The sequence below is a fragment of the Argiope bruennichi genome, chromosome 9, assembly GCF_947563725.1.
Source record: "Argiope bruennichi chromosome 9, qqArgBrue1.1, whole genome shotgun sequence".
In the NCBI taxonomy this organism is placed as follows: Eukaryota; Metazoa; Arthropoda; class Arachnida; order Araneae; family Araneidae; genus Argiope; species Argiope bruennichi.
In genome coordinates, this window is record NC_079159.1 from 28,181,843 (window position 1) to 28,206,041 (window position 24,199).

Consider the following 24,199-nt stretch of genomic DNA (forward strand, 5'->3'; position numbering starts at 1 on the left):
AATATATTTAATTACTATTCGCCTATGGAACCCCTATTTGCCTCAAATGGTTACTAAAAATTCCAAATGAACATTTAGAATTTGGGTTTAATGGGAAATATTTTTCGTCGGCAAAATATTTGTGAATTTTAGACTTTGATAGACAAATAATTCATATTTTTTTTAGAAATCTTGCACAGTCTTGTTATTGTACTGTATTTTTTGTTTCATTCAGTAATTTTCTTCCTATATTTTTATATTTCCAATTATAAAGGAAAGAGTGGTAGTGTTTTAAAATGTATGCTCTTTTTAATGATTACTTGATTCTGAAATGAAACTTTAATGCAAGTGCAACAAAATTACGAAAAGTTTTACTAAAACACTTTTTATAATGGAACATATTCATCATGGAAAAATGAGTTGCCTTAAGAGTTGCAAAAATGACTTGCACATCTCGAAAAAGAGAAAAATAGCCAGATTGTAATATAAAATTTGAGTTTTACTGCAACAAGGAAAGATATATTTTTTAAAATATTCTTAAAATATACAATAAAATTAATTTCCAGGAGGAAAAAATATACAACAAAAACATTGGTATTACTAAATAAATTTTTTTTTTTGAATTTTAATATTATGTAACAATAAAAATTTCTATGTTCTAATCAGTTTTGAGTGTAATATTTTCGGAAGATATAGCATAAAAACACAAAAATTTCGATTCATTTTTAGTTAAAATTGAAATAATCACGAAATGCCGATTCCTATATTCTAAAATATTTATATGCCAAGTTTGGTATCTCTAGGTCAAACGGCCTGGCCTGTAGGGTGCCAAAACGTGCAGACGCAGACATTAACACATTTATCTTTTTTATTAATAGAGATCGTGATAAAGATAAAACTTATTAACTTAAAACCTTTATATTTATGCATAACACTTCTATTTGCCATTACTTTTCTGAAGACTTTCCGATCTCCGTTTAAATCTTCCATTCGATTTTTCATGGCGCCGTGGAATCTTATTTGGTAATGAGCTTATTCATTTTTTAACTACTTAGAAGACTAGTTTTTTAAAGAACATTTTTCAGATCTGGTCAGTCTTCTTAATGAGTCAAGAGGCACGTGTCCTAAATTTAAATTTTAAAGAAAAGCGTTGTAAGGAAAACAACCGTAATGGGATGAAAGCAATGAAATGGTTTGGAAATTTCTACCATTTGGAAATGGTGGTGATTTGAGCAGCTTTGTATTTTTGAAAAGCAGCACTGATTACTGACGGTTTTTACTGAAAAGTGAAAAACAAAGCATGTTTTGTAAGAAAAGTGTTTCAAATCTTCCGGATTTTATTAAAACGTCTATTCATTTGAAAAGCTTGGATTTTTTTATTTACTCGTAAATAGAAAGTATACAAAGAGAAAATTCTACTAGATTCGAATGAATGAATCTCCACGTGTCAGACTTTTTGGTGCCTCAAAAATATAGTTTTGTAATTCCGTCCGTCGCTCTGTGTATGAATGTAAAGTGCTTTCAGTTAGCTGGGTGAAATTAGATACAGTACATTTCCGAGTATTCGGTCCGCGACTGTACGACTTCCATACTATCCGGCCTAATTTTCTTTCATCGCAACTAAGTGAGGAAGACAAGGCATTGTATTGGCAACGTTGTTTATGTTTCCTGCATATAAGTTAGGCATTACAGAATTTATGTTAAAATGTGAGCAGTTTATATCTTTCTTAACTTACTATATCTCTAATAAATTCTTAAACATACATAAATTATCAGTACAGAACATTTTATTAATTCGACACACCACCGGAAACTGCTTCTATGATTTACCGGGCCGTGGCCGGATTCATATTATACGTGACTTGCGTGGAGGGCTTAGAAGTGAGAAGAAGTATTATAACAGTGCGTAACATAAGTATTATAACAGTGATAAGAAGTATTATGTTATTGCGTGGAGGGCTTAAGAAGTGAGAAAACATGTATTATAACAGTGATCTTTGGTATAAAAACTCTGTCTTCTGGTATTGGTGGGAAAAGAAATGAGTTCCTACAACTCCGGTCTATCCGGCTTTTTTCTTACCCAGCCTACTTCAGGAGTCTATTATATGTGGTCTGAACTCCAAATGTGTAAATTTCTATCAAATTCTGAACGAAACCTAAGCAGAGGATGTCCGTATATTCAAATTTAGGTTGACACTATAACGGCAAAGCGAAGAGAGCTAGATGAATAAAATTTGGTAAACATGTTTAATATCTGAAGGATAGGTACTAATGAAATTTGGAATAAAATCTGCCAAGAGATTGACTATCTGTCGGTCAATACTTTCACAAGCATATAAACGCATTGACTTAAATATATGAAATTAAGTATGGGATTTTGTGATACAGTAGCAGCTCTGAGTCAAGTTTTGGTTTTAAATTGGTTCTGATTTCGGTCGGTTCTGATTCTTTTGATTAGCCATATCCCAGTGATTAATCGCCGAAGATTGAACTTTAATAAGTTTTTTCTTTCTTAAATATTGTTTGTCAGTATTTTGTGGTTAATTGTATACAAATAGTATTACAGAATATGCGAGAAGTTTATATATATATATATATATATATATATATATATATATATATATAATTGTTAATATAAAAAATAATTTTCTATGCTCTAAATTCGGTGGGAGAAAAATCAGTATTGTGTTGATATAAATTTATTTATATACACAATTACTCTTACGATTTAATGAATGAAATTACTCTTTCAGAAAGCAGTTTTATATTTCAAAGGTAATAAACACAATTTCGTTGGTTTCTTTAAATTTCCTGTTTTCAAAAAACTTTTTCGTGTACGAAATTTACATAAAGTGTAATAATGTTAAAGAATTAAATCTTGTTTATAAACTGACGGGGAAAAATAGGAATTGTATCTGAATAAATTTATCAATGTACATGATAATTTCTTCTAATAGCCATCTTCGATGTCTTCTGTAACATACATCGAAGTTACATATATAATTAAAAATACATCTTGTGAATTATTTTTTCATGTTAACTTCAAAGTGAAGCAAATCAAGTGAATGGTCTTTAAAATTTCGTTTGGTTCAGTGTGTGGTACAATTTATGGCTAGTGACAAGTTCACATACATTTTACACAAACAGAACATAGTCTTTTTTCGGATTCTGAGAATTTTAAAATGACGAAATTCGTCAAAATGAGGGAAAGAAATATTTTCTTAACTTATATTTAGTTTTCAAGAAACTACAAAATGTTATTGGCACATAGAGGAAGCTCATTTAATTGTATATGAAAATACATTTCAATATATAATATAATGATATTTTAAAATCTAATTTAAACTTAATTAATTTCCTAATTTTTTAGCTTAAATGAGTCCATATTAACTACATTCTAAAATGTTCTCTTGTTTCCTGATTCAATTCCATCTTTTTTATTTAATTAATGCAGCGGAAGCTCTGTAAAATTGCTGACATCGACAAATTCCCACGCTCCGAGAGAATGGATAAAATATTCCTGTACATAAATCATGCATCTCAGGATGAAATAAAATTCGAACGAGTTTTCTGTATTCGGAGAGAGAGATTGCTAAGCTTATTAGACATTTTGTTTCAAATTTTAATAGCTGTACAGCCTTCTGAACAGGTTTAATAGATTTATTTACAAAATCTTATATATTCGAACTATTAGAGTCATTTCTTTAAAGAAATGTCAATGCTAAACTTTATTGGAATCTATTTTAAATATAATGTGGTTATCTTTCTTTTACTCTTAAAAAAGTTTTGAAATTAAGGCATATCATTTACTTTGCATTTTCATGATAAAACAGTTTTAATTTTTAAAAAAAATAAAAGACTATATATGCACCTTTTAACTATCTTTTACCGTCCGAAAATCGATCAGATGTTCAAAATGCTTTATTGGTCATATTCACAGATTAGATTCTTCGACTAGACCTACGATTAATGTACGATTACCAGAGTTGAATAATTTTGGGGCAATTTTTCGCCAAAAGAAATCTGGACAACTTTTTATTGCAACCCCTAAAACCAATTGTTAAGATATCTGGTATCCATTCAAGATGGCAGATTTTTGAACCATTGGCTTGATTTTAATGGGCTTACGGAGAAATTATGTATTAAGTTTTTCCAATTTCTTTAAAGGCGATGCAATTACTTTGCGGAACAATTAATATTAATAATTGAAATCTTACTAAACATCTGTCTATACTATTTGAATACAGCCATATGTGCTTTAAGCCAAAAGTATTTATGCAATCTAATGTCCCCTAAGCTAGTGGAATTCTAAAGATTCATTCGATATTTACTTTCTTATAAAAAATAATCTTTAAACATTCTTGTCTCATTGTTTTTGTTTATCGCATTTGTTAAGAGCTCTGTGGCTTCGTGTGAAGCTGATGAAAAATCGATGTAAGACAAAGAAAATCGATATTATTTGCTTCGACAAAAAATGTTAATGGCAAATCGATGTTACCAAAGTTGTATTCACGTTTTAGATACAAATTTTCATAGAAGTGTGCCGAATAAATGATAAAGATTTTTATAGAAGTAACAAAATAAAGGCAAATGAAAATAACATGCATCTGATGAGGTTGAAAAGAAGTATTCTTTTATACATTAAAAAAGCTATGTAAGGAAAAAAACTAGAAAGAGTATTCTAACTGGAACTAGCTAGCCTATTTCCCAAAAAGAAGGTGTTATCCCCTTCCCTCTTGCATAAAAATTATTGAGCAAAAAGTGAAAGTTACGAGTGCTCAGATTTTTATTTTTAGCATCCCACATATAAATATTTTGTGCTTCATAATAATGTGATGACGAACAGTGAATAGAATTTTGTCTACAGATTAAAGATAAAATTTGACAAAGAAACACAATTTCAGTAACAAGATGATATACCAAGTTCCGGTTACTTAAAACGTTGCTAATTTAAGTTTCACGTTTACATACAAACGAATATAAGCACCGACATGCAGTCAACCCTTTGAGAAATTTGATTCGAAATTTGACACGGATATTAATTTCAAAATAGAAATTTGACACTGATTCACTTGTACCAAACTTTATCTAAATCTTTGTATTTTGAAGTTATCATCACTCGAGGTGATAGATGAATTTATTATGCTTGGTTGTCGTTCAAAGTATCAGAGAAATCTACAAATTAAATGTTAAGAACTCATTTTAAATTTCATGCGCATAGCTTAACCCTTTAAAGGGTCATTTTTTTTCTAGTCATATTATGTTAAAATATTTTTAGGCTTGAAATTAGAATAAGAAAAGGGATTCATTTAGCTAATTAAATAAATTTAATTTGAATCATTAATTAATTTGGTTAATTAATAATTAAGTAACAAATCAAGACGCATCATTTGGTGTGAATAAAGAACTGAAGCATCTAAGTCTCTGACTTACTGAAAAAAATTGTTTCTGAAAAAAAATTGTCAAAACTAATAGAGATCTAAAACGTGGAGAGTCGTCAAAACTTCGCTTTCGAATTTTTTGAAGATTATCATTTTTCCTGGTTGTACAATGGTGTGTACGGTAAAGTAACTAGCGGGAATTATCTCGAAGAAACATTGTCGCATCCTCTTTATTAAAGATCGTTTCCCCTTTACTTTACATAAAATTTTGGAGCCCCCATTCACACTAAAATCTGACGTGAAATTACAGTTTTAATCACAAGATAATGTACCAAATTTCATCGATTTCAATCATTGCGTTTATATGTATGTGAAAGTACAGAACAATCGTTTAGCGAATTTAGTTCTGAATTTGAGAAGTATCTGTATTTTAGATGCGCATAACGTTTTGTTTACTTAGTTCTTTGCATTTTGTAAATATCGCGTTTTTGGAGCATCCTGACAGACTTCCTGTGGACGGATTTCATACAGAATTTAAAATAAATGTAGAAGTTTGGTCGTAATTCCAAATTTCAACCATCTTGCATAAAGTGTTTTTGAGTTATCGCTTTCATAGACAGGCAGGCACAATGCCAAAAATGTATTTTTCGGTCTCAGGGAGATCTGAAATGCGGAGATTTGTCATAATCTTGATTTCGATTTTTTTTATGATTGCAATATTTTCTCTATACTTTGCATATGAGAAAGTGAAGAAAAAAAAAACAGAATTATAAAAAGGAAATATACAAAAATGGATAAAAATTAAAATGGAATCTACGATCGCAAATTTCAAGTTATCATGTGAGAACATTATTACTTTTTATTATTTGTCTTAATTAAGTCATTAATCAGTTGAAACCGGTTTCAAACAATTACGAGACTTCTCTATCGATCTCTATCCCCCCCCTCTCTCTATATATATAATGATAATTTTTTTAAACTTACATTTTCAATTTTTCTAGCTGGCAAACAAAGTTTAGGAGCTCGAGCGATTTTGAGATGAAACAACAGCTATGATGTCATAGTTCTACGCCAACCTTTTAAAAACGCATCTGCTGTCAAAGAAGCTTACGTAATAATAAAGCAATACTGGTAAAAGCAGATCAACCTTTTAAAAACTGCATTTGCTGCTAAAGAAGCATATATAATAATAATGCAATACTGGTAAAAGCAGGTAAAAAATATATGCGATTAAAAGATGATGATGGAAACTGCCATTTATGCTTTATTCATTGCCTACGCGATTCCGAGCTTCAATATTCATTGCCTACGTGATTTCGAGCTTCAAAACACCCTAACAGAAACAGCATCATTTTCTCAATGATAAAAAATATCATGTTTTCACATGATAACAAAATTATAAAATATTATGAAGATGTTCTTCGGAATATTTCTTCGCTTTTCTTTACCTAACGGACACAAAAAAGAAAAAAGAAAGAAAGAAACCAGAATATGTCGAGACTCATTCTATTTATCACATTATGTAACAGTCCTGTTTATTCGACTTCTCTGGATTAGAAGATGTTTGTCAAGATAAATTGCCTGATTATCACAAAAAAAAAGTTCTTTATTAGATTAGTAAGTAAATTGAAAAGTTAATCGTCTTAAAGTAGCTATTTAGGTTTGTAATCGGAATAAATTTCCACTTCTTCTAGTCGTATTTCCCTTTATATATTTTTTTTCACCTTCGTATCAGTTAGTTGCAATTAGTAGTCATTGCAAAGACGTGGAAATTCCAACGAATCTCATAATTTACCTTCCTGAGTGCTATAATATCACCTCTACAATTATATTTATGCGTCTGTCTGCAGATCTAGATGTTTTTCAAAAAAATAGTTTGCCGAAAGCAAATAGATAAATCTATTAAATTGGTTGAACATAAAACTGTATTCCTAAAACAAATTTTAGATTGCCAAGGTGAAAATTGTTTTTTTTATCCACTTGTATGGGAACAAGATGCATCAAAACTGCATTAAACGAGGTTGATGAAATTTGATGTATGATTATTTAAATTGAAATTTTATAGTTAGAACAAATTCTGGAATGAAAATTTGTGAATAGTTAGATTGTTTTAATGTATATGGGAAAGTGGAAGGGATTGAGTTTTTATTTATGATATTAATCTTTCCTTTCATCAAACCGTAATTTAACTTACTTTAATGTCAGCTACTGGTCATATGACACTGGTATATTATTAATAGTCTGAATGCAATGCATTTAAAAATATTTAATCAACTAACAAGAAAATATGAAAGTTTAATTATTGTGTAATGAAAATCTTGCATCTAAGTTTACATTTTCCATAATATATTATTTTCTACGATATTCATATAACTACAACAAATAAAAATAAAAATGTGTGTACTGTCTCCCTACAGCAGTGGTTCTTAACCTTTTTAAGCTGCGACCCAAATTTGAGAAATATATATAAAAAAATCTTCAATCCTACGATGATGATTTTTTTTAACTTACAAATTTTTTATTTATTTTTTAATAATAAAGATAAACAAAAGTATTTTTCGATCCAAGGAAAATTTAATTAATAATCAAGTGTTTTTAATAATTTTTATTGACCAAATTAAAATATATTTATAACTTTTTGAAAATAATTGACATTTTAACTTATTCCTAAAAAAAAGAAATATCAATACATATGTTAAGTATTTTAAATTTTAAATGCAAGTCATACAGTTTTAATGAGAACCTTGTGCTTGAATACATTTTGAAAGATCTTCAAACCTCGGTTGAATGCTTGTCAAGGAGCACCTTATATCTATTTCAGAATTTAACTTGTTCCGGTAATTGTTTTTAATTACACACAGAACCAAAAAACCAGCCTCACACATATGTTGTTGCAAAGGGCAATAATACTTTTAGGGCTTTTTTAACAATTATTGGTTTTTCGGTTTTTAATTTTAACCAGAAAGCACATAAAGATTCAGTGTTTTCGTAGAAATTGTATCGAAGTGCTTGGTCACTTTGTATTTCTATTAATTGTTCTTGAAATTGATTAATATTAACAAATTCCTCATGCAAATCACATACATCAAAATGAAATGGCATTCGAACCCAATGATATTTGAAAACATCGTCTGCAGGGAAGTATCGATCAAAGTCTGCTATTAGTTTTTCTAAATGATTAATAATAATTTTCTGTATTTCAAAATCTGTGATATCAATATTATTGTCTTAAACCAGTAAATTAAGAGTCGGGAATGAAGCAAGTTTCTTTACTTCAACCTTATTTCTCCATCATTTGAGTTTATTTTTAAAACATGTCATTTTTTCAGTTAATTCAATAATATTATGATTACGTCCTTGCATAGACGTATTTAGATTATTTATTTCAAATGAAATATCTGACAAATAAACAACTTCAGTAATCCACTTCAATTCGGGGAATTTAGATGCTAATGGGTGTTTCTTTTCTGTCTGAATGAAAAATGATTGAAACTTTTTTGGTTCGACTCAGCGCGACCCAATTTTGGGTCGCGACCCATAGGTTAAGAACCACTGTTCTACAGGATAAACCAATTGATCCAGAGGTACTGAATGTAGTACACACATATAAATAGAAAGATGAGAAATCGCACCTTGGACGATCTTTTGTAGTTTTAATTAATTAAAAATTAAACGATATTTCGACATTTGATTGTTCCATCAATTATTTTACCTCTTGCACTAAAATGACATTCTATTCTCGTTGCTGTAGATGATTCTGCAAATTAATTTATAACGCCAGAGGTAAATTGTATGATTATTTTTTCTATTGTTGAAAGCGGAAGCAGAAAAATTCTGTTTAATATCTATTAGATAAGTTGAGGAATAATAAAATGAAATTATAATACCTCAAAATTTAGTATATAGATTACACTTTTAATAATACTGTTATTTTACAAGGCTTCATTTTAAATACATAATGAATTGGATAAAAGCAATAAAAATGACATAGTTTTGATATTCGCCACAATCTGATGCTTAGAAATATATTACTAGGGTATCATAAGAACTAAGCTACGAATGGGGAGATTTAAATGAAAATAAACACAGCCAATATTTCCGGTGAACCAGTTGGTCAATACAGGCAGTACTAAAATGCTACGTTTTCACATAAAAAGGAATAAAAAGACAGATTTTAAGATGGTCATGAAAAACACATAAGATTATACATTTTGTTAAAAAGTTTATAGCTTGTTTTTAATATATTTTTGTGTTAAGAATATGGATTGGTAATTAATTATGCATATACATGAGCCTGATTCGAGCAGTAGTTTACTATTTTAGATCACTTAGCAACAGACCGAGTTTTTCTCGTAATATTCCAAGTAATTATCAATAAAGATTACTTAATTACAACATTAATCACAGTGAATCGTTGAATAAAATAACTATATCAAACAAAACGTTACATAAAAATGTTTTAAATTTAAAACACGCATTGATGTATCATAAATTATGCTTTGAGTATTTGTTGAATCAAATCTTTATAGCTATAATTAAATATATTACAAAATATCAAAACGAATAGGCAATTTTTGAGTTTTCCTTTCTTATAATTACATCTTAGTTTTTTTAAAGAAGAATCTTCAATATTTGACGTAAAAAGAAGTTTTTCCTCATGTTTACATATTGGCTTTGCCAAAATTGAGTAGATAATAATTCTAGAAAAAAATATTTCCAAAACATTTTAGTGAGCAGCGCTTATCGCCAAGCGACTAAATTCTTTTGGAAAACGTTGTTACATACTCCGAACTACTTCCACGCTAGACAGTATGGCGTCAAAATCACATTAGAAAGCAGTTTTGCAACATTTTTTTGAGGCAAACGGGAAAAAAAAGTTCAAAAAGTCTAATATAGGAACGGTGACGAAAGCACTCTATCGAATTTTTTTTTTTCACAGACGAAGCTTATGTTAACGTTGTCAACTTGCCGTCCCATTTTGTTTTGTTTCATTTCGTTTCTTTTCTTTTTCTTTCTGAATTTTGAAAAGAAACTAGAAGAAGAAAAGGTGCCAAAATTTCAAAAGAAATGCTGGTTCTTTGTAGAACATTTTAGATATATTCTACAAGTGATTGAATTTGTAAACTTCTGCTTTCTGGTTTAAATTCTTTTTTCTTTTTACTTCTAAAATGCAAATACTATCGGAAGTAGAGAATTTATTTTTTAACCCAGTTTCTTTTGTAAAAAAATGGCATGTACGAAGTAAAATGTAAATTTTAGGAAAAAGGTCAACAAAGAAATGGATAACAGCGTAAATATCCGTGAGTTGTACAAGAATGGTATATAAGAAATAAAAAATTGTAATTTTAGAATAAAAATCTACAGTGGGTATTATGACAACAATAGAATGGGTATTGAAAATTAGATATCAAGTATAATTTAATGGAAATGCAATGAATGTTAAATGAAAAGATGCAATAAAAATTCGATATATCAAAATCAATATAATATAACTAACACTCAAAGTAAAAAACACATTTTTAAGAGAAAAAAAATACATTATGCAAGTGTAATTATTATTGGTCTAATGCACCTCTTCACATCGTCAAAGTTGTCAACAATGCAAAGTAAACAAAGTAGCAGGTGTACAACTCAAAAGACTAAAATGAGTTTACAAATCAGCAAAAGGGTTGCTGAAAAATCTTTTTTTTCCGCTTGCTTATGCGGGTTACCATATTGGCGACAAACTTAAAAGATAATAGTAGTATTCGAATAGATATCAATTGTATTATTTTGTTTGAATGAATTCACGAACACGTCAAATCCACAACACCAGTTTAAGTCTGATATCTACTGAGTACCGTGATTAAGAAACGAAGGCTATCTCACAGCCGAATATAAAATAGTGTATACATATTAAGGTATCCGACTACGTTAAAAACACTGGTTTTCGACCACATTGGCGAATTCTTCTTTTATTATCATTTCTTGTAGTTCAGGCTTTCCTCTTTCCAAAATAGTATTTTCTAGGAAAAGGAAGGTCTGATCTATCATCCAGGAGAATTTTAAACAATTTTTTAGCTAAAATATTTCTTTAACTTCAATTTTCTTAAACTTTAATTTTCATAAAAATTATCCATCGTTAACATGATATCTCAAAAACTAATAGAGGTATTTACATAAAAATTTCAGCGTGTGTTTTAAATACTGTGGGCAATGAAATGAACCAAAAGTTTTATTGTTGGTGAAATACTTTTTCATTTATAGGTGTTTTTAGAAAAACTAAGTTGTAAATGTATGGAAAAAATGTATATATACGTACATTTTTACCCATAATTTCTTTGCATCTCAAAATGTTTCTTAGATTTTGGTTCATTTCATTCACCATTATATTCTATAACTTGTGTACAAAGAAAAATAGAATTGCTGCATTACAATTTTGTGTAGAGTGTTAACCGTTTAGGTTAAATTTCATTAAAATTTACTACAAATTTTCCTATTTCTCAAAATATATTATATTTCCAAATAATTTTTTTTGTATATATAGTGTTTATAATTGACAATACATCTAAAAACCATAAATAGTTTTTAAAAAATACAATTTTTTAAAAATATTGCTTCGAACGTAGTCGGCTACCTTAAGCTATTAACGCAATTATTTTTGCTACGTATCCTAACGCCAAGAGTTGACTTCAATGTAATATTATTATATGTTTAAATTTGTATCTTAGTACTATTTTTAAATACATTTCTAATAACCTCAATAACAAATTCACAATCAATATTGATTGAAATTCACTTTAAGGTGCCCCTTCACATTTCAAAGGTTGCCAACAATGCCAAGTCACCAAATTCGAAAAAATCAAGGTGGCTGATAAAGTAAACACTATTATGCATATGGTTGCTAGAAAAATTCCTCTGTTTGCTTGTTTGGATTACCATATTGATTATAAATCAAAAAGATATATTAAAGTAAATATTTCAAATGATAATTGATATCGGCATTGAAATATAGTGGCCAAGAAAAGGAGTTTAACTATATATCTGGAGAAATACTTCTTATTCCTTAATTTTCATGTTTCTGCAATTTAATTTCAATCAAATCGATTTAATCAAGTAAATAACAGTCGCCAAATTTTATGATAAACGAATGGTTTAGAATCGTCAGCTGTATATTTATAATTCGGAGGCACTTCGCAATTTTGAACATATGTGGAAATATAAGAAATATATCAATGTTTCAGCTTTCTATTCAACAATTTAAAGATCAATAACAATAAAATTTGCCTTTCCTGATTTGATCAGCAACATTTAGCTGATACTGAATATAAAGTAACATTTTAATTAATCAGATATTTGCAAATACACAGAATACGGATAATATTTTACACCAAATAAGCTCTTACCTCCATGGGAGTACTCGTTGCAGACATTTCTGTGAACCCAACAATGTCGCTGAAGTAGATCGTTACAGCATCGAAAGATTCAGGTATCACAGCTTCACCACGCATCAGCTGCTCTGCCACCGATCTAATAAAGCAATTCAGTCAAATTTCAAGGAAAAGTCATATAAACGAATTTATTAACTCATTTTAATTGCAAAATAATTTAGAAAAGTAAATAACTTCATAATATGAAAAGTCATAACGTACTGGTTCCCTAGTAATATTTAAATTCAACAGCATTTGAATTGCAGAAACAGGTATTTTATTTTATTCAGAGAAAAAGTGTTAAAAGATAGTTAAAATAATCCAAATGAATATTTACTGAACGAGAATATTTTTAAAATTATGTTGATAGTTTAGTCTGTATGACTACTTTTATATTAACAAAATCTCTACAGGTTTTTACTTTTGAATGAATTTCTTTTCCATTATCGTGATGGATTTTTTATTGGTCATTTTTATATAATATTACGATTTTGACAACATTACTTTTTTCATTCATGTACAATTTTGTGATATTTCTCCAAAAAGGTATATTATTTGCAAACAATGCTAAAAAAATAATTATTTTCCAAAAAGGTTTCTTGATAGTGGCTGTTAATTTCTACAGATTACATTGCTTTCTATAGATGCGATATATAATTTAGTATCTGGTATCTTTTACTTCTACACCACTATTTTGAAGAACATTTACATATTCTATTAAGAACATTTTCTATCAATATTTATTAATTATTGTACCGCTAATCTTATATATTTATTGTAGAATGGCACGTCATTTTATTTCAAAAATTTAACTACTGCATTCTATACAAAGTTTCTTTTATTTTATATATTCAATGTAAATTTTTTGATAGTGTATACATTTCTAGTATTGATATGTTTCATATATCAAATTGTTTATGTTTATGTTTTGGGAATATGGCAGATGCATTTGAGAATAAAGTAATAGAAATCATCATTATAGGAAAAACAAATGGCGTCATGTTTCCCCCTTATGATGATTGCTTGATTCTTGAAATTGGTTATATAATCAATGCTAAAAATAATGATATTTCTGAATAATTTTTTTGTAGTTTCCCAAAAGAATATTAATCTAAGCAGCTGAGTCTTTTAACCCTTTAAAGGGCCATTTTTTTTCTAATCATATTATGTTAAAATATTTTTAGGCTTGAAATTAGAATAAGAAAAAGGATTCATTTAGCTTATTGGATAAATTTAATTTGATTCATTCATTAATTTGGTTAATTAATAATTAAGTAACGAATAAAGACACATCATTTTGTCTGAGATAAAGAACTGAAGCATCTAAGTTTCTGACTTACTAAAAAAAATGTGTCAAAACTGATACCAACCTACACAATTTCATACAAAGATTGATATATTTGGTGGGAAACATACTTTCCACGGCCCTAGAAAGGGTTAAATAATGAAGATAATAAGCGCGCACACCTACTAAGAAAGATGCAGTTAACCTTTTAACTGCTAGTAGGGCATATATGCATCATGTACATCTTAATATCAGTAGTCAAATGTTTAATGCTGTATATAAGTAAAAATTATTTTTAAATAAAACTTTGAGGATGTTTAAATATCTCGGATGTTCTTCCCATTTTTAATGAAAAAAAAATAACAATAAATATTCAAAATAAAGGAAAGAATCTAAGTGGCAGAATAAATAAATTCGTAGTCAAAGGATTAATAGCCTGCATGTATATAAATTGCAATGAGTATAGCTATGAAAAGTATTCTTACAAAATATTTAAACATATTTTTTTAAATTATAAAAAAATGTACATAAATAAAAGTGATGTGTTTGAAAGCTCATTTTTTTATATTTTAATTTTATGAAAAAATGATTCTTATATTCGGTAATATTCTTCGATTTTAGTGAGAAAATTTTTTAAACTGTAGAAATTAATTTAAAAAATGTTGATTAAAAATTTTTAAAATAAGAATTGAATTAAATTTGTAGAAATGAATTAAAAAAAATTTTGATAGAGAATTAAACTAAAAAAATTTTTGATAGAGAATTTAATCTAAAAAAATGAGTGAACATCTAGTATTAAAGAATTAATAATTTATCAAATTTAGCAGATCTAGATATAACGGCCAGTTTCGTCCCGTGTCTTGAATATTTGATCATACATTTTGCATGGCACAATTTAGACAAAATGGCGACCCGTTTGTTTACCCAATTATTGACTTTTTTAAGCTGCCAAACCATTAATAAAGGATGCCTTTTAAAAAATCAAACCTTGTTATTTAGCACTACTGAAGAATAGGATCTTATTTGAACCATTGTGCTACTAATTACAGGGGGTTGCAAATTAAAAAATAAATATACTATGAATTAAAAGCGGAAATAAAAATTCTATTTTGGAGTTAACATCCGAAGAAAGCAATTTTTTTTTATCTCAGTATTCAGTAGCGTGCTAAAATGTTGACGGATTAATTTGAATTTCATAATGACATTAAAAGCATAGTTACAGAGGTCCTTGGCACGCATGTTTGATATTTTTTTCAAATAAAGTAATTATTGGCGAATATAGTAAAATTAGAATTGGATCGTATTTCCTTGTTTTTATTTTTAAAGAATAGTTTTTATTAAAGGAAAGGTTTTTTACGAACAGCATAAACCAATAAAATTCAACTTCAGCTTATCTATTTATCATAGTTAATTAATGTGCATTGCATTAAATATTTAATAAAAATACAGAAAAAATTGAACAAAAGTGAAATTCGTATAATTAAAAATGTAATTTTTTGAGTTTTAAAATGATTTAAAAGCGAATTTCATGAAATAATATCCTAACATATGGTCATCAATTTCCATAGGTAAGTCATAGAGATTACCCATTGGCAATGATTAAACTTATTTTTGAGTTGGATTAAAATTTTTATATCTAGTTTCCTTTCTCTAACAGAATGGAGTTTTCGATAAAATGGTGAGCCCTGTCCAGAGCATTTCTAAGAATATTTGAGAGTTCCATTAATTAGTTAAGAATAGAATAATTGCAGTTGTAAAATGTTCAATGGTACAGTCTAAAAGTCTAAAATGCTAGTATTGTGAATTGTTTACATTTCACTGTTGCCATTCGATAATAAGTAATAAGAGATATTTTTGTGCCACTTACGTTAGCGTTATGTATATAGAATTGCCTGCCTGTACCTTCGTCATATTAAATAGGAAACTTACTTTGGAAGCATCCTATGTAAAAGTGCTTCAGTCTTGTTTTGCTCTTCTACGAGTTGAGCTGTTCTTTCGTCTACTAAATCTTCCAAATTATTTGCATAACGTTCCATCATATCCATCATGTTGTCCATTATGTTAGATGTCCTGTAAAAAAGAAATTGCATACAATATGATTTCACCAATTTTATTTGTATAAGCGTCTCCCCGGGGGGAAGGGCACCTCGTCACTGAGGATGAGAAGCTTCCAACATGGTGGTTGGTTCTCGCCCTCCTGATGGGTACACGTAAATATGGGGGCTGGCTCTTTCCATCGATGATACTTCCTTAGGGAAGGGTTGTATCGTGACCGGTGATGGTTCACAGTTCCCGCCAGTGTTCCTGTTGCGGCGGACGGGTCATTCAAGTTTTTCCGTGCGCCTTCTGGTGGGTCGGAATAGTTATTTTGTGATTATTTATTTGAGCGACCTAGTTTCCAGAATTTCGTCGAAATTTGATAGGAATAAATTTAATAATTAAAATAAGATAAAGCATTCATCTAGAACCACATTATCAAAGAAATTAAAATAGCAATGGCAAGATATTTTATACAAACAATTATTTATATGCTTCACAAATTCACTATTTACGTAAAATTACAAAATTTCCATTCAATTATAGTAATTAATAATTCAAAAAAAAATTTCCATGTGCATTTTCCCCAATGCTTTTAAAGAAATATTGCAACAGAATTTGAATTTTTTTTTTCGAAAACAGAATTTATATCTCACACATGTTTTGGAAGGGTTGTCAAAAAACATTTTTTCTCAGAAATGCTTCGAAAATACGACGGTGGATTTCTTTCGAAGATTATAATAAAACGCATTTTTAAAATAAATACAAAAAAAAATGGAAGGACCCTATCAAGATTATTAATATATTGAAAGGAATGCTGTTTAAATCAGATCCTTCTGACACGTTTTAATTAATTTTTTTAATTAGTTGAGTTCAGCCCAGAATTCAACATCTGGCCAGTTAAAAATGCCAGAGTAACTTTTCTTTTAGAATAAAATATTTAGAAATGTTTATCACAGAGATTTTAATAAAGGCAGATATTTAACTGCCTTTCCTCCAGGAATTCCAAATAAAGCCATAATTTTTACAAATAAATAAATAAAATCTTGCCAGTGATTTCTGCTATTTAGATAAACGCCATCAAGCTTTTGGCATGTTTTGAAATGAACGTGATGGTGAATAAATTAAGTCTTTGTTGTGATATTTTAACAGTCTTTGCTGCGATATGAACGAGCAAGTATTTTATTCTGACTAAGTGTTAAAAAGAACAATAAAAAATGGGAATGCTCTCTTCTTACTTTTCTCGTGTACTTCCATCATTGGTTGTTTATGGTTAAAAATGAATTTGATTTTTCGAACGATACTTATTTCTGTTGATTGACATGATCCTAAATTTGGAGAGTTTAATATGACACTTTACTACTTTTCATTCGTACAAATCATTGCAATTTTGAGTAACTGTGCACCCAAATAGGGAAATAGACTTCGGAAACTGATTTGTTCGTGCGAAGAAACGGTTAAAATTAGAGATCTATCAAAATCTGAAAGTTAAATTTTAAAACGATTACAAATCTTCCTTTTTGTATATGTTACCGCCAATATATGAAACGGTAACATTCTACAGAGCAGATATTTTACAGAGTTCCCAGCGTTTTTACGCAAAATATAATATGTCAGAATTATTATATACTTTCTGTAAGCACTGTATAAAATCGTTAGGTATTCAATAGAATGATAAATGTTTTTTAGGCAAAGTATGAAAAAATGTCAAGATAAACCAATTATTAAAAAGAACTTCATACCTCAAAATTGCAAATATAATTTTGAAAAAAAAATAATAATAAAAGCGTTCCATTAAAAAACTCTTATTGAAAATACATAAAAACTAATTAAAGTTCTACAAAACAAAATTTATGCCTTTCTTTAAAGAAGAAAAAGTAAAATATGAACTTAGTTGTTTCTCCAAGAAAGGAAATAATTATTTTGAATTGCACTTCATTTTATTTCGAAATTTTTATTCTAAAAATGAATTGGATATGTATTATAGACATTGCTGGTTTGTTATTTGTCGTTCTACAGAATGTCTAGTAAATATGTGAAATGTTAATCGTTTCATATATTACCGGACAGATTTTGTAATTATTGAAATGCCCTCTATAGAATGTTGGATTTTAATAATGCCAGTAGCATATATAGTGCACAAAAAAAAAAAAAAAAAAAAAACTCCGAAAGAAATAAACTTACTTTTAGAATTATCTATGATTATCAGAATATATATATATAAACATTATTTTATGTGAAGCAAAATGCAGTTTGAAGACAGTGAAGATACTTTTGATTTCGTGACTTCGTTTTATTTCATTTTGAAGAAGCAGGCATGTGTACAAGCGACGAGCACACAGAACGACACAGAAAGAATAGGAGGAAAAAACTCTTGGACATTTCATCCCTGGTTTTATATAACATGAGATATGGATAGGGAAGCTACTTTTTCATAGTGCCACTATATTATTAAGATTCTGATAGGGATTTCTGACACATGTCAATCACAAGTAAGGGAAACTCAGGGATCTTTTAAAAAGAATGGGCTTACTGGACAGTTTTCTCTCCCTTCACGCAGAGCGTGTGACAGTGTTGGCGTTTAGTCGATTCAGTAATTTTATAAAGCTTCTGTTGAATTAATTAAGTAGAGAAAGTGGAATTGGATTACGAAATAAGAGAATATTTTTAGAATGAAATTACTATGGGTTAAATTAAAATAAAACCTTGGAAATTAATTAAATTAAAATTAAGAGTTTAAAATATCATATATATATATATATATATATATATATATAATATAATATAATATACAAGATTTAAAATTGTTAGATATTCATTACAACGTATTTTTATCTGTAATAGGATAAAAGAGGTGAATTATGCATTTTCTTTCATGTCAGATTACTTCTCCTGGTTCATATAGTAGATGCAGTACATATTTTAAAGCTATTCATGAAATGATGGATCATTTATTATTTATTTTTTGTTTGTGAAATGATTCATAAGTATGTTACTAAATAATGATAATAATAATGAGTTATAAATAATGAAGAATTTTTAACAATAAAGAAATATCTAGCATTATTTATTTCTGTTTTCACTAATAATAACAGTGACTATGCATGTATGAATGCATAAGTGCTTTCGTTTTTCAGGAAAGACCATTGCAGATACCAAATTTGACACAGAAAACACTATGTAAGAACATTTACGGCTTTTAAAATTTTATCTAAAATCTTAAATTAAAAATTAAGCGAAATTTTGACTTTTCTTCACTATCACTACCTAAAGTATTATGGGACAAAAATTAAAAATTTTCATTGAAATGAATGTTTTGTCATATAATGTTTTACCGTTTTTAATTAATTAAAAAATATTTTATACGTTTTTTAAGCAATATATTTCAATGTTGAAGCAAAATTCAGATGTGCTTCATTGTTGCTAAAAATATTGCATTCTGGAATTATGTTTTATTCTTGCTAAAGAAAAACCAAATTGGACTCTCTATTCTTTGCTGAGTAAGTTTCAGTATAAAAACAGGCAAATATTGCTGTACTTACAATTAAAAGTTTAACTTCAGAGCTTAGCAACCAATGGAGATACATTATTAAAATGAGTCCATTTTTAAATACCTCTGCTCTATCTTGTGATAAAACTGAATATGTAAAAATATTAAACACGTGCTAAAACAAAAACAGTCAATTAAAATTTGAACTTCAATGATATTTTACCGAAGAAGTCATTAAAAACAAGTTTCACAAGATATTTAACAACCAGTATTCCATTTAAGTCAGTTGGCTTTGAAATAATAAATAATTTTCTTTTTGTTTAGTAGTAAAGTCAGGGTTTTTCACTATGATTAGGACCTTGATTCTTCTTGGACATTCTTTCTTTTTTATCCGATCATAATGTATCTGACACACATATACAGCTGGAAAACACGATCAGATTTCCAAGCATTTTAATTCTCTTTCAAAGTCGGACGATATGTAGTTGTTCACCATAATGTATTGGCCCATATTTTAATTGCACTATGTTGAAATGTTTTGAACATTTTCTAGAGACCATTTATGAATTATTCTATGAATTTACTAATTATGCCAGTCTAAATAATATTATGAATGTGTCATATTATTTTCACTACATTTTAATGATGATATATTGAAAAATTGTCTTTCAAAATAAATTGTGGGTACATTTTTATATACTATCTTTTATACTTCCCCTTTAATCTGGATGGAAAGAATCTTACAAACGTATAACTTTCAAATATTATATTCAATGGTACCGCACAAATATTTCAAATACCTCCGCATTGTCAAGTTCTTCATTTTGTATATTGAAATGGATAGCTTGAATAAATTAGAAAGCACACTTTGTATTAAATGCCTACTCAGTTAAACTACTTTATGAAAAAAATGGCAGTTGTGATTAAAAAACATAAATGAAATCTGTAAATAAAGGAAAATTTCTTTTCCCGCTGCTACAATATGACGCAAGCTGTATGTAAAGCTCTTATTGGAATGACAGAGAGTTTTAAATTATAATTACAATTACAAACGTTATAACAGTACAGTTAAAAACTCTACAGTGTAAATTCATAAAAAGGAACGTTGTATCTTAATTAAGTATTGATCTTTGTGGTAATACTTTAGGATTCTAAGTAATAAAATACGTATTATGCTGTAAAAATAAAATAAACTGGATCAAACAACAACAATAAACATAATATTTAAAATTTTTTAAAAAATTAAAAGAATGAAAATTCCAGGAAATTTGTGAGAGTAATTAAAAATTTCGTTTAATATTAAAATGACCCTGCATACAAAAATATCAGCCAACATCATCAGAAAATCCAACAATTTTATTTGAATTGTATTACATCACTTTTAATGGAATTAAAAATTTCGATAATGTAATTTTGCTTTAATCAGTAGGTCTATTTAAATTAAAGACTATCGTCAAAATGCAATTAAAAATGTAACATTCCAAATCTCTTTGTAAGACACATCTGCAACAAAAAGATAAAAATTCAATAAAAATACATTTTGAATTCGTTATTAGTAATTAAAGTGGGTCTACTGATCAATGATTGTGACCTTGAATCTATTTAATAATTTATCAGTTGTTTAACATAATTTTTAATGTTATATTTTAAGAACTAATCTGCAAGAATTTTGCGGAATGGTAGGATTGTTTGGTTCTAAAATATCGATTTGCCGATTTCAAAGGAGTGTCCCGGAGTGCTTGAACTCAATGTTCTTAACCTTCGGGCACAACAGGTCAATAAAGCAATGGCATGACAATGAGATGACTTACTTAGTGCAGTGAGTAATGTGAAATTACACAAACAATTTTATCCTATAGCAAGTTTTATACGTACATTCCTTCTTTCATCCTTTTGAGTTTCTCTTTGATATGCCTGAAGTCCGGTCTGTGGTCAGGGTTTTCTGCCCAACAATCTGTAATGGTCAGTAACACGTAATCTTGTATATCCATCTCATCCAGTGGTGGGCGGAACACTTTACCGGTTATCTTGTCAGGTCCTTCTTTTACCCGCATAATGATTTCTGAAAAAATTTAGATGTTAAGATTAGATATCATCTTATATGTAGTATCTAGAGACATTACATTCCTACTGAGCATCGAGCTAATAGTTTTAGATATTAATACACTGTAGCTAAAATATAGAGGATGTCTCTATTTTAAGTATGGCCAAACAGCTAAGTTCTAAACCATCAGAAGTAGGCATATACTTCCAATTGTATAAATGCTTTAAATGGCGTATAGAAATAAAAATACTTTGTGTTGCTGAATAAATGAAAAAAATTATGAAGAATCATCTTTATGAAAATATTCTTCGCATACTAGCATTCTAGGAGAAATAAAAAATAAATTTTCTTATGAATAAAATTGACTAAGTTATGAAACTTTGAATGTCATCATTTTAGAACATTTCAGGGTTTGATTCAAGGAAGGATCATAAATTAACGGGCCGTGGTTGTTCAGCACGGCCGTTGTTTAACTTAAAGTATTCAAATTCAAGACTCCGAATCTTGATTAGTCTTAGTCACTAAACAGTGGAGGTTTTTCTTTTGTTTAAAATATTAGCATGCGAAAAATGTTTTCCTAAACATGATTGTTAAATCTAGAAATTATGCAAAAACGCAGATATTTAAATAAATTTAGTGACTCCTTCAATATATATATTAGCAAATGAAAATATATGGATATTTCTAATGACATGGAAATTGATTAATAATTAGATTAGAATTTTGACCATTTACATTGCTGAACAAGAAACTAATATTTTTCTAACAAGTTTTAAATAACAAAAAATTATTATATCAGTTTAAAAAGATATATGTATAATTATCTTTACTGAACCCCATCCCACCGGAGTGCCCCTCAGTTATGAAGATGAGAAGCTTGCGGCATGGTCGTTTAGTTCTAGCCACCCTGGTGAGTACAAATGGTGGGAGGTGGCCTCCTTCTACCGATGGGACATGCTTCCTACGGGAAGAGTTGCACCGTGGTTGGTGACGGACCTTAATGCCAATGTTTTCGTAGCGATCCGGTGCCACCGGGTGAGTTGAGGTCACCATTTTTTTTTTTACTGAATCCTTTCAGTTGAATTAATTCCCTTCCCCACTTATATCCAAATTTTTTGATGTGATCAACATATGAATGCTATATTAACCTTCCAACGGCGGGAATTCTTGTTTTATTCAGCCATTATTGTTCTTGATTTGGAGGGATTTTTCATTATGAGTAAGCCTAAATCATTTTACAACGCATTGCGTTAGTATTAAGCAGAGTAATCATGCAGTATCACATGGGATGTATTTCTACATTATCCTTGAGAAGAAAGTTCAAAACTCGCAATTTACTCCGAAATTATTCCTAAGCATTGTTTACTCAAAGAAGGTTCTTATAAATGGAGTCGTTAATGTGCTTAATAGAAGGTTGTACAATAAGTATATTAAAAAAAATAACAATTATTTTATGATTTTTTTTTCTTAATTTGCACTATCGATGTTTATCTATGCCAAGTGCGATTTTACCTTTCATATTTTCCTCTGATTTATAACTCTGTTTTCTTTCTGTATTTTTATTTTAAATTTTAGAATATGGGCATCTTTGCTCTGTCTTTTTTACATTGAATAGCACATTTTTCATTTCCAAATGCCGTGCTTTAGAAAGCAATTTTTTGCAAAGTTCTAGATGGTTTCACTGCAACTGTAAATTTGATATCTAGAGGAACTATTATTTTCAATCAGTTTCAAACGAAAGTTATCAGACGCTAAAATAGTTTTCATGTTTGTAGAACATTTTTTTTCGCCACTGTCCCTTTGAATTTATAACAATATTTCGTCTGTCTGGCCACTAGTTCTTACAATAAATCTACCTTTCCACTCTTGAAATTTAAAAAGGAATTTTAAAGCATGGTTACAGACAGTTTCAATTTTTTTTTTCTGATATAGAAACTATAAATATGTTTCCCATTTCATATTTTGAGGAAGGATATATTTTAGAATTTTTCATTCAATTTAATATTTTTATATATAACAATTCATGATCTGAAATATTTAAATGATGAATTTCTTTTTCTTTCAATTCTTTAAAAAACATCAAACATTCAAAAACAAACATCATCAATTTTTCTACAGTATAACTTTCGCTTCTGTACAGTATTTTTGAAATCTGAGTTCTTAAATTAATACTTAATTTGGAAAAAAATATATAAATGGAAATTCTGACAATCCGCTTATAATATAGCAACAATAACCGATCAAATTTTGTATTAAAATTAAAAGAATCATAAAAAAGAATAACTGATCGAAGTTTTTGGGTTTAAAATTCAGAGTGAAATAAAATAAAAATAGCAGTAGAATGTTGTGTAAAATATTAAAAGAACCATAAAGTAACAATACTTTGTCAAAGTTGTGAATTAAAATAAAAATAACCATAAAGTTCATTTTCAGGGTGCAAAAATGCTAGCTTACTTAAAAGGATCAAATATTTTATTAATAATTAAAATGATTCAATTTATATAAAACCCATAAAGATACCTTAAGAATCAACAGAATAAATGTAATGTAATAATAAAAGATTTTTATCTGAAT

At 28.5% G+C, this 24,199-nt stretch overlaps 1 protein-coding gene across 2 annotated transcripts in view; it reads right to left on the reverse strand.

The window, feature by feature from the left end:
* LOC129984157 (receptor-type guanylate cyclase Gyc76C-like) overlaps nucleotides 1–24,199 on the reverse strand; it is a 554,740-nt gene that overhangs the window by 36,671 nt on the left and 493,870 nt on the right. For both annotated transcript variants that reach the window (XM_056093958.1, XM_056093959.1), the window contains 3 exons: nucleotides 21,457–21,643; nucleotides 15,984–16,124; nucleotides 12,746–12,869 (listed from right to left, as the gene is read on the reverse strand). In XM_056093958.1, coding sequence (XP_055949933.1) covers nucleotides 12,746–12,869; nucleotides 15,984–16,124; nucleotides 21,457–21,643 — 452 coding nt within the window. The remainder of the gene's footprint in view (nucleotides 1–12,745; nucleotides 12,870–15,983; nucleotides 16,125–21,456; nucleotides 21,644–24,199) is intronic.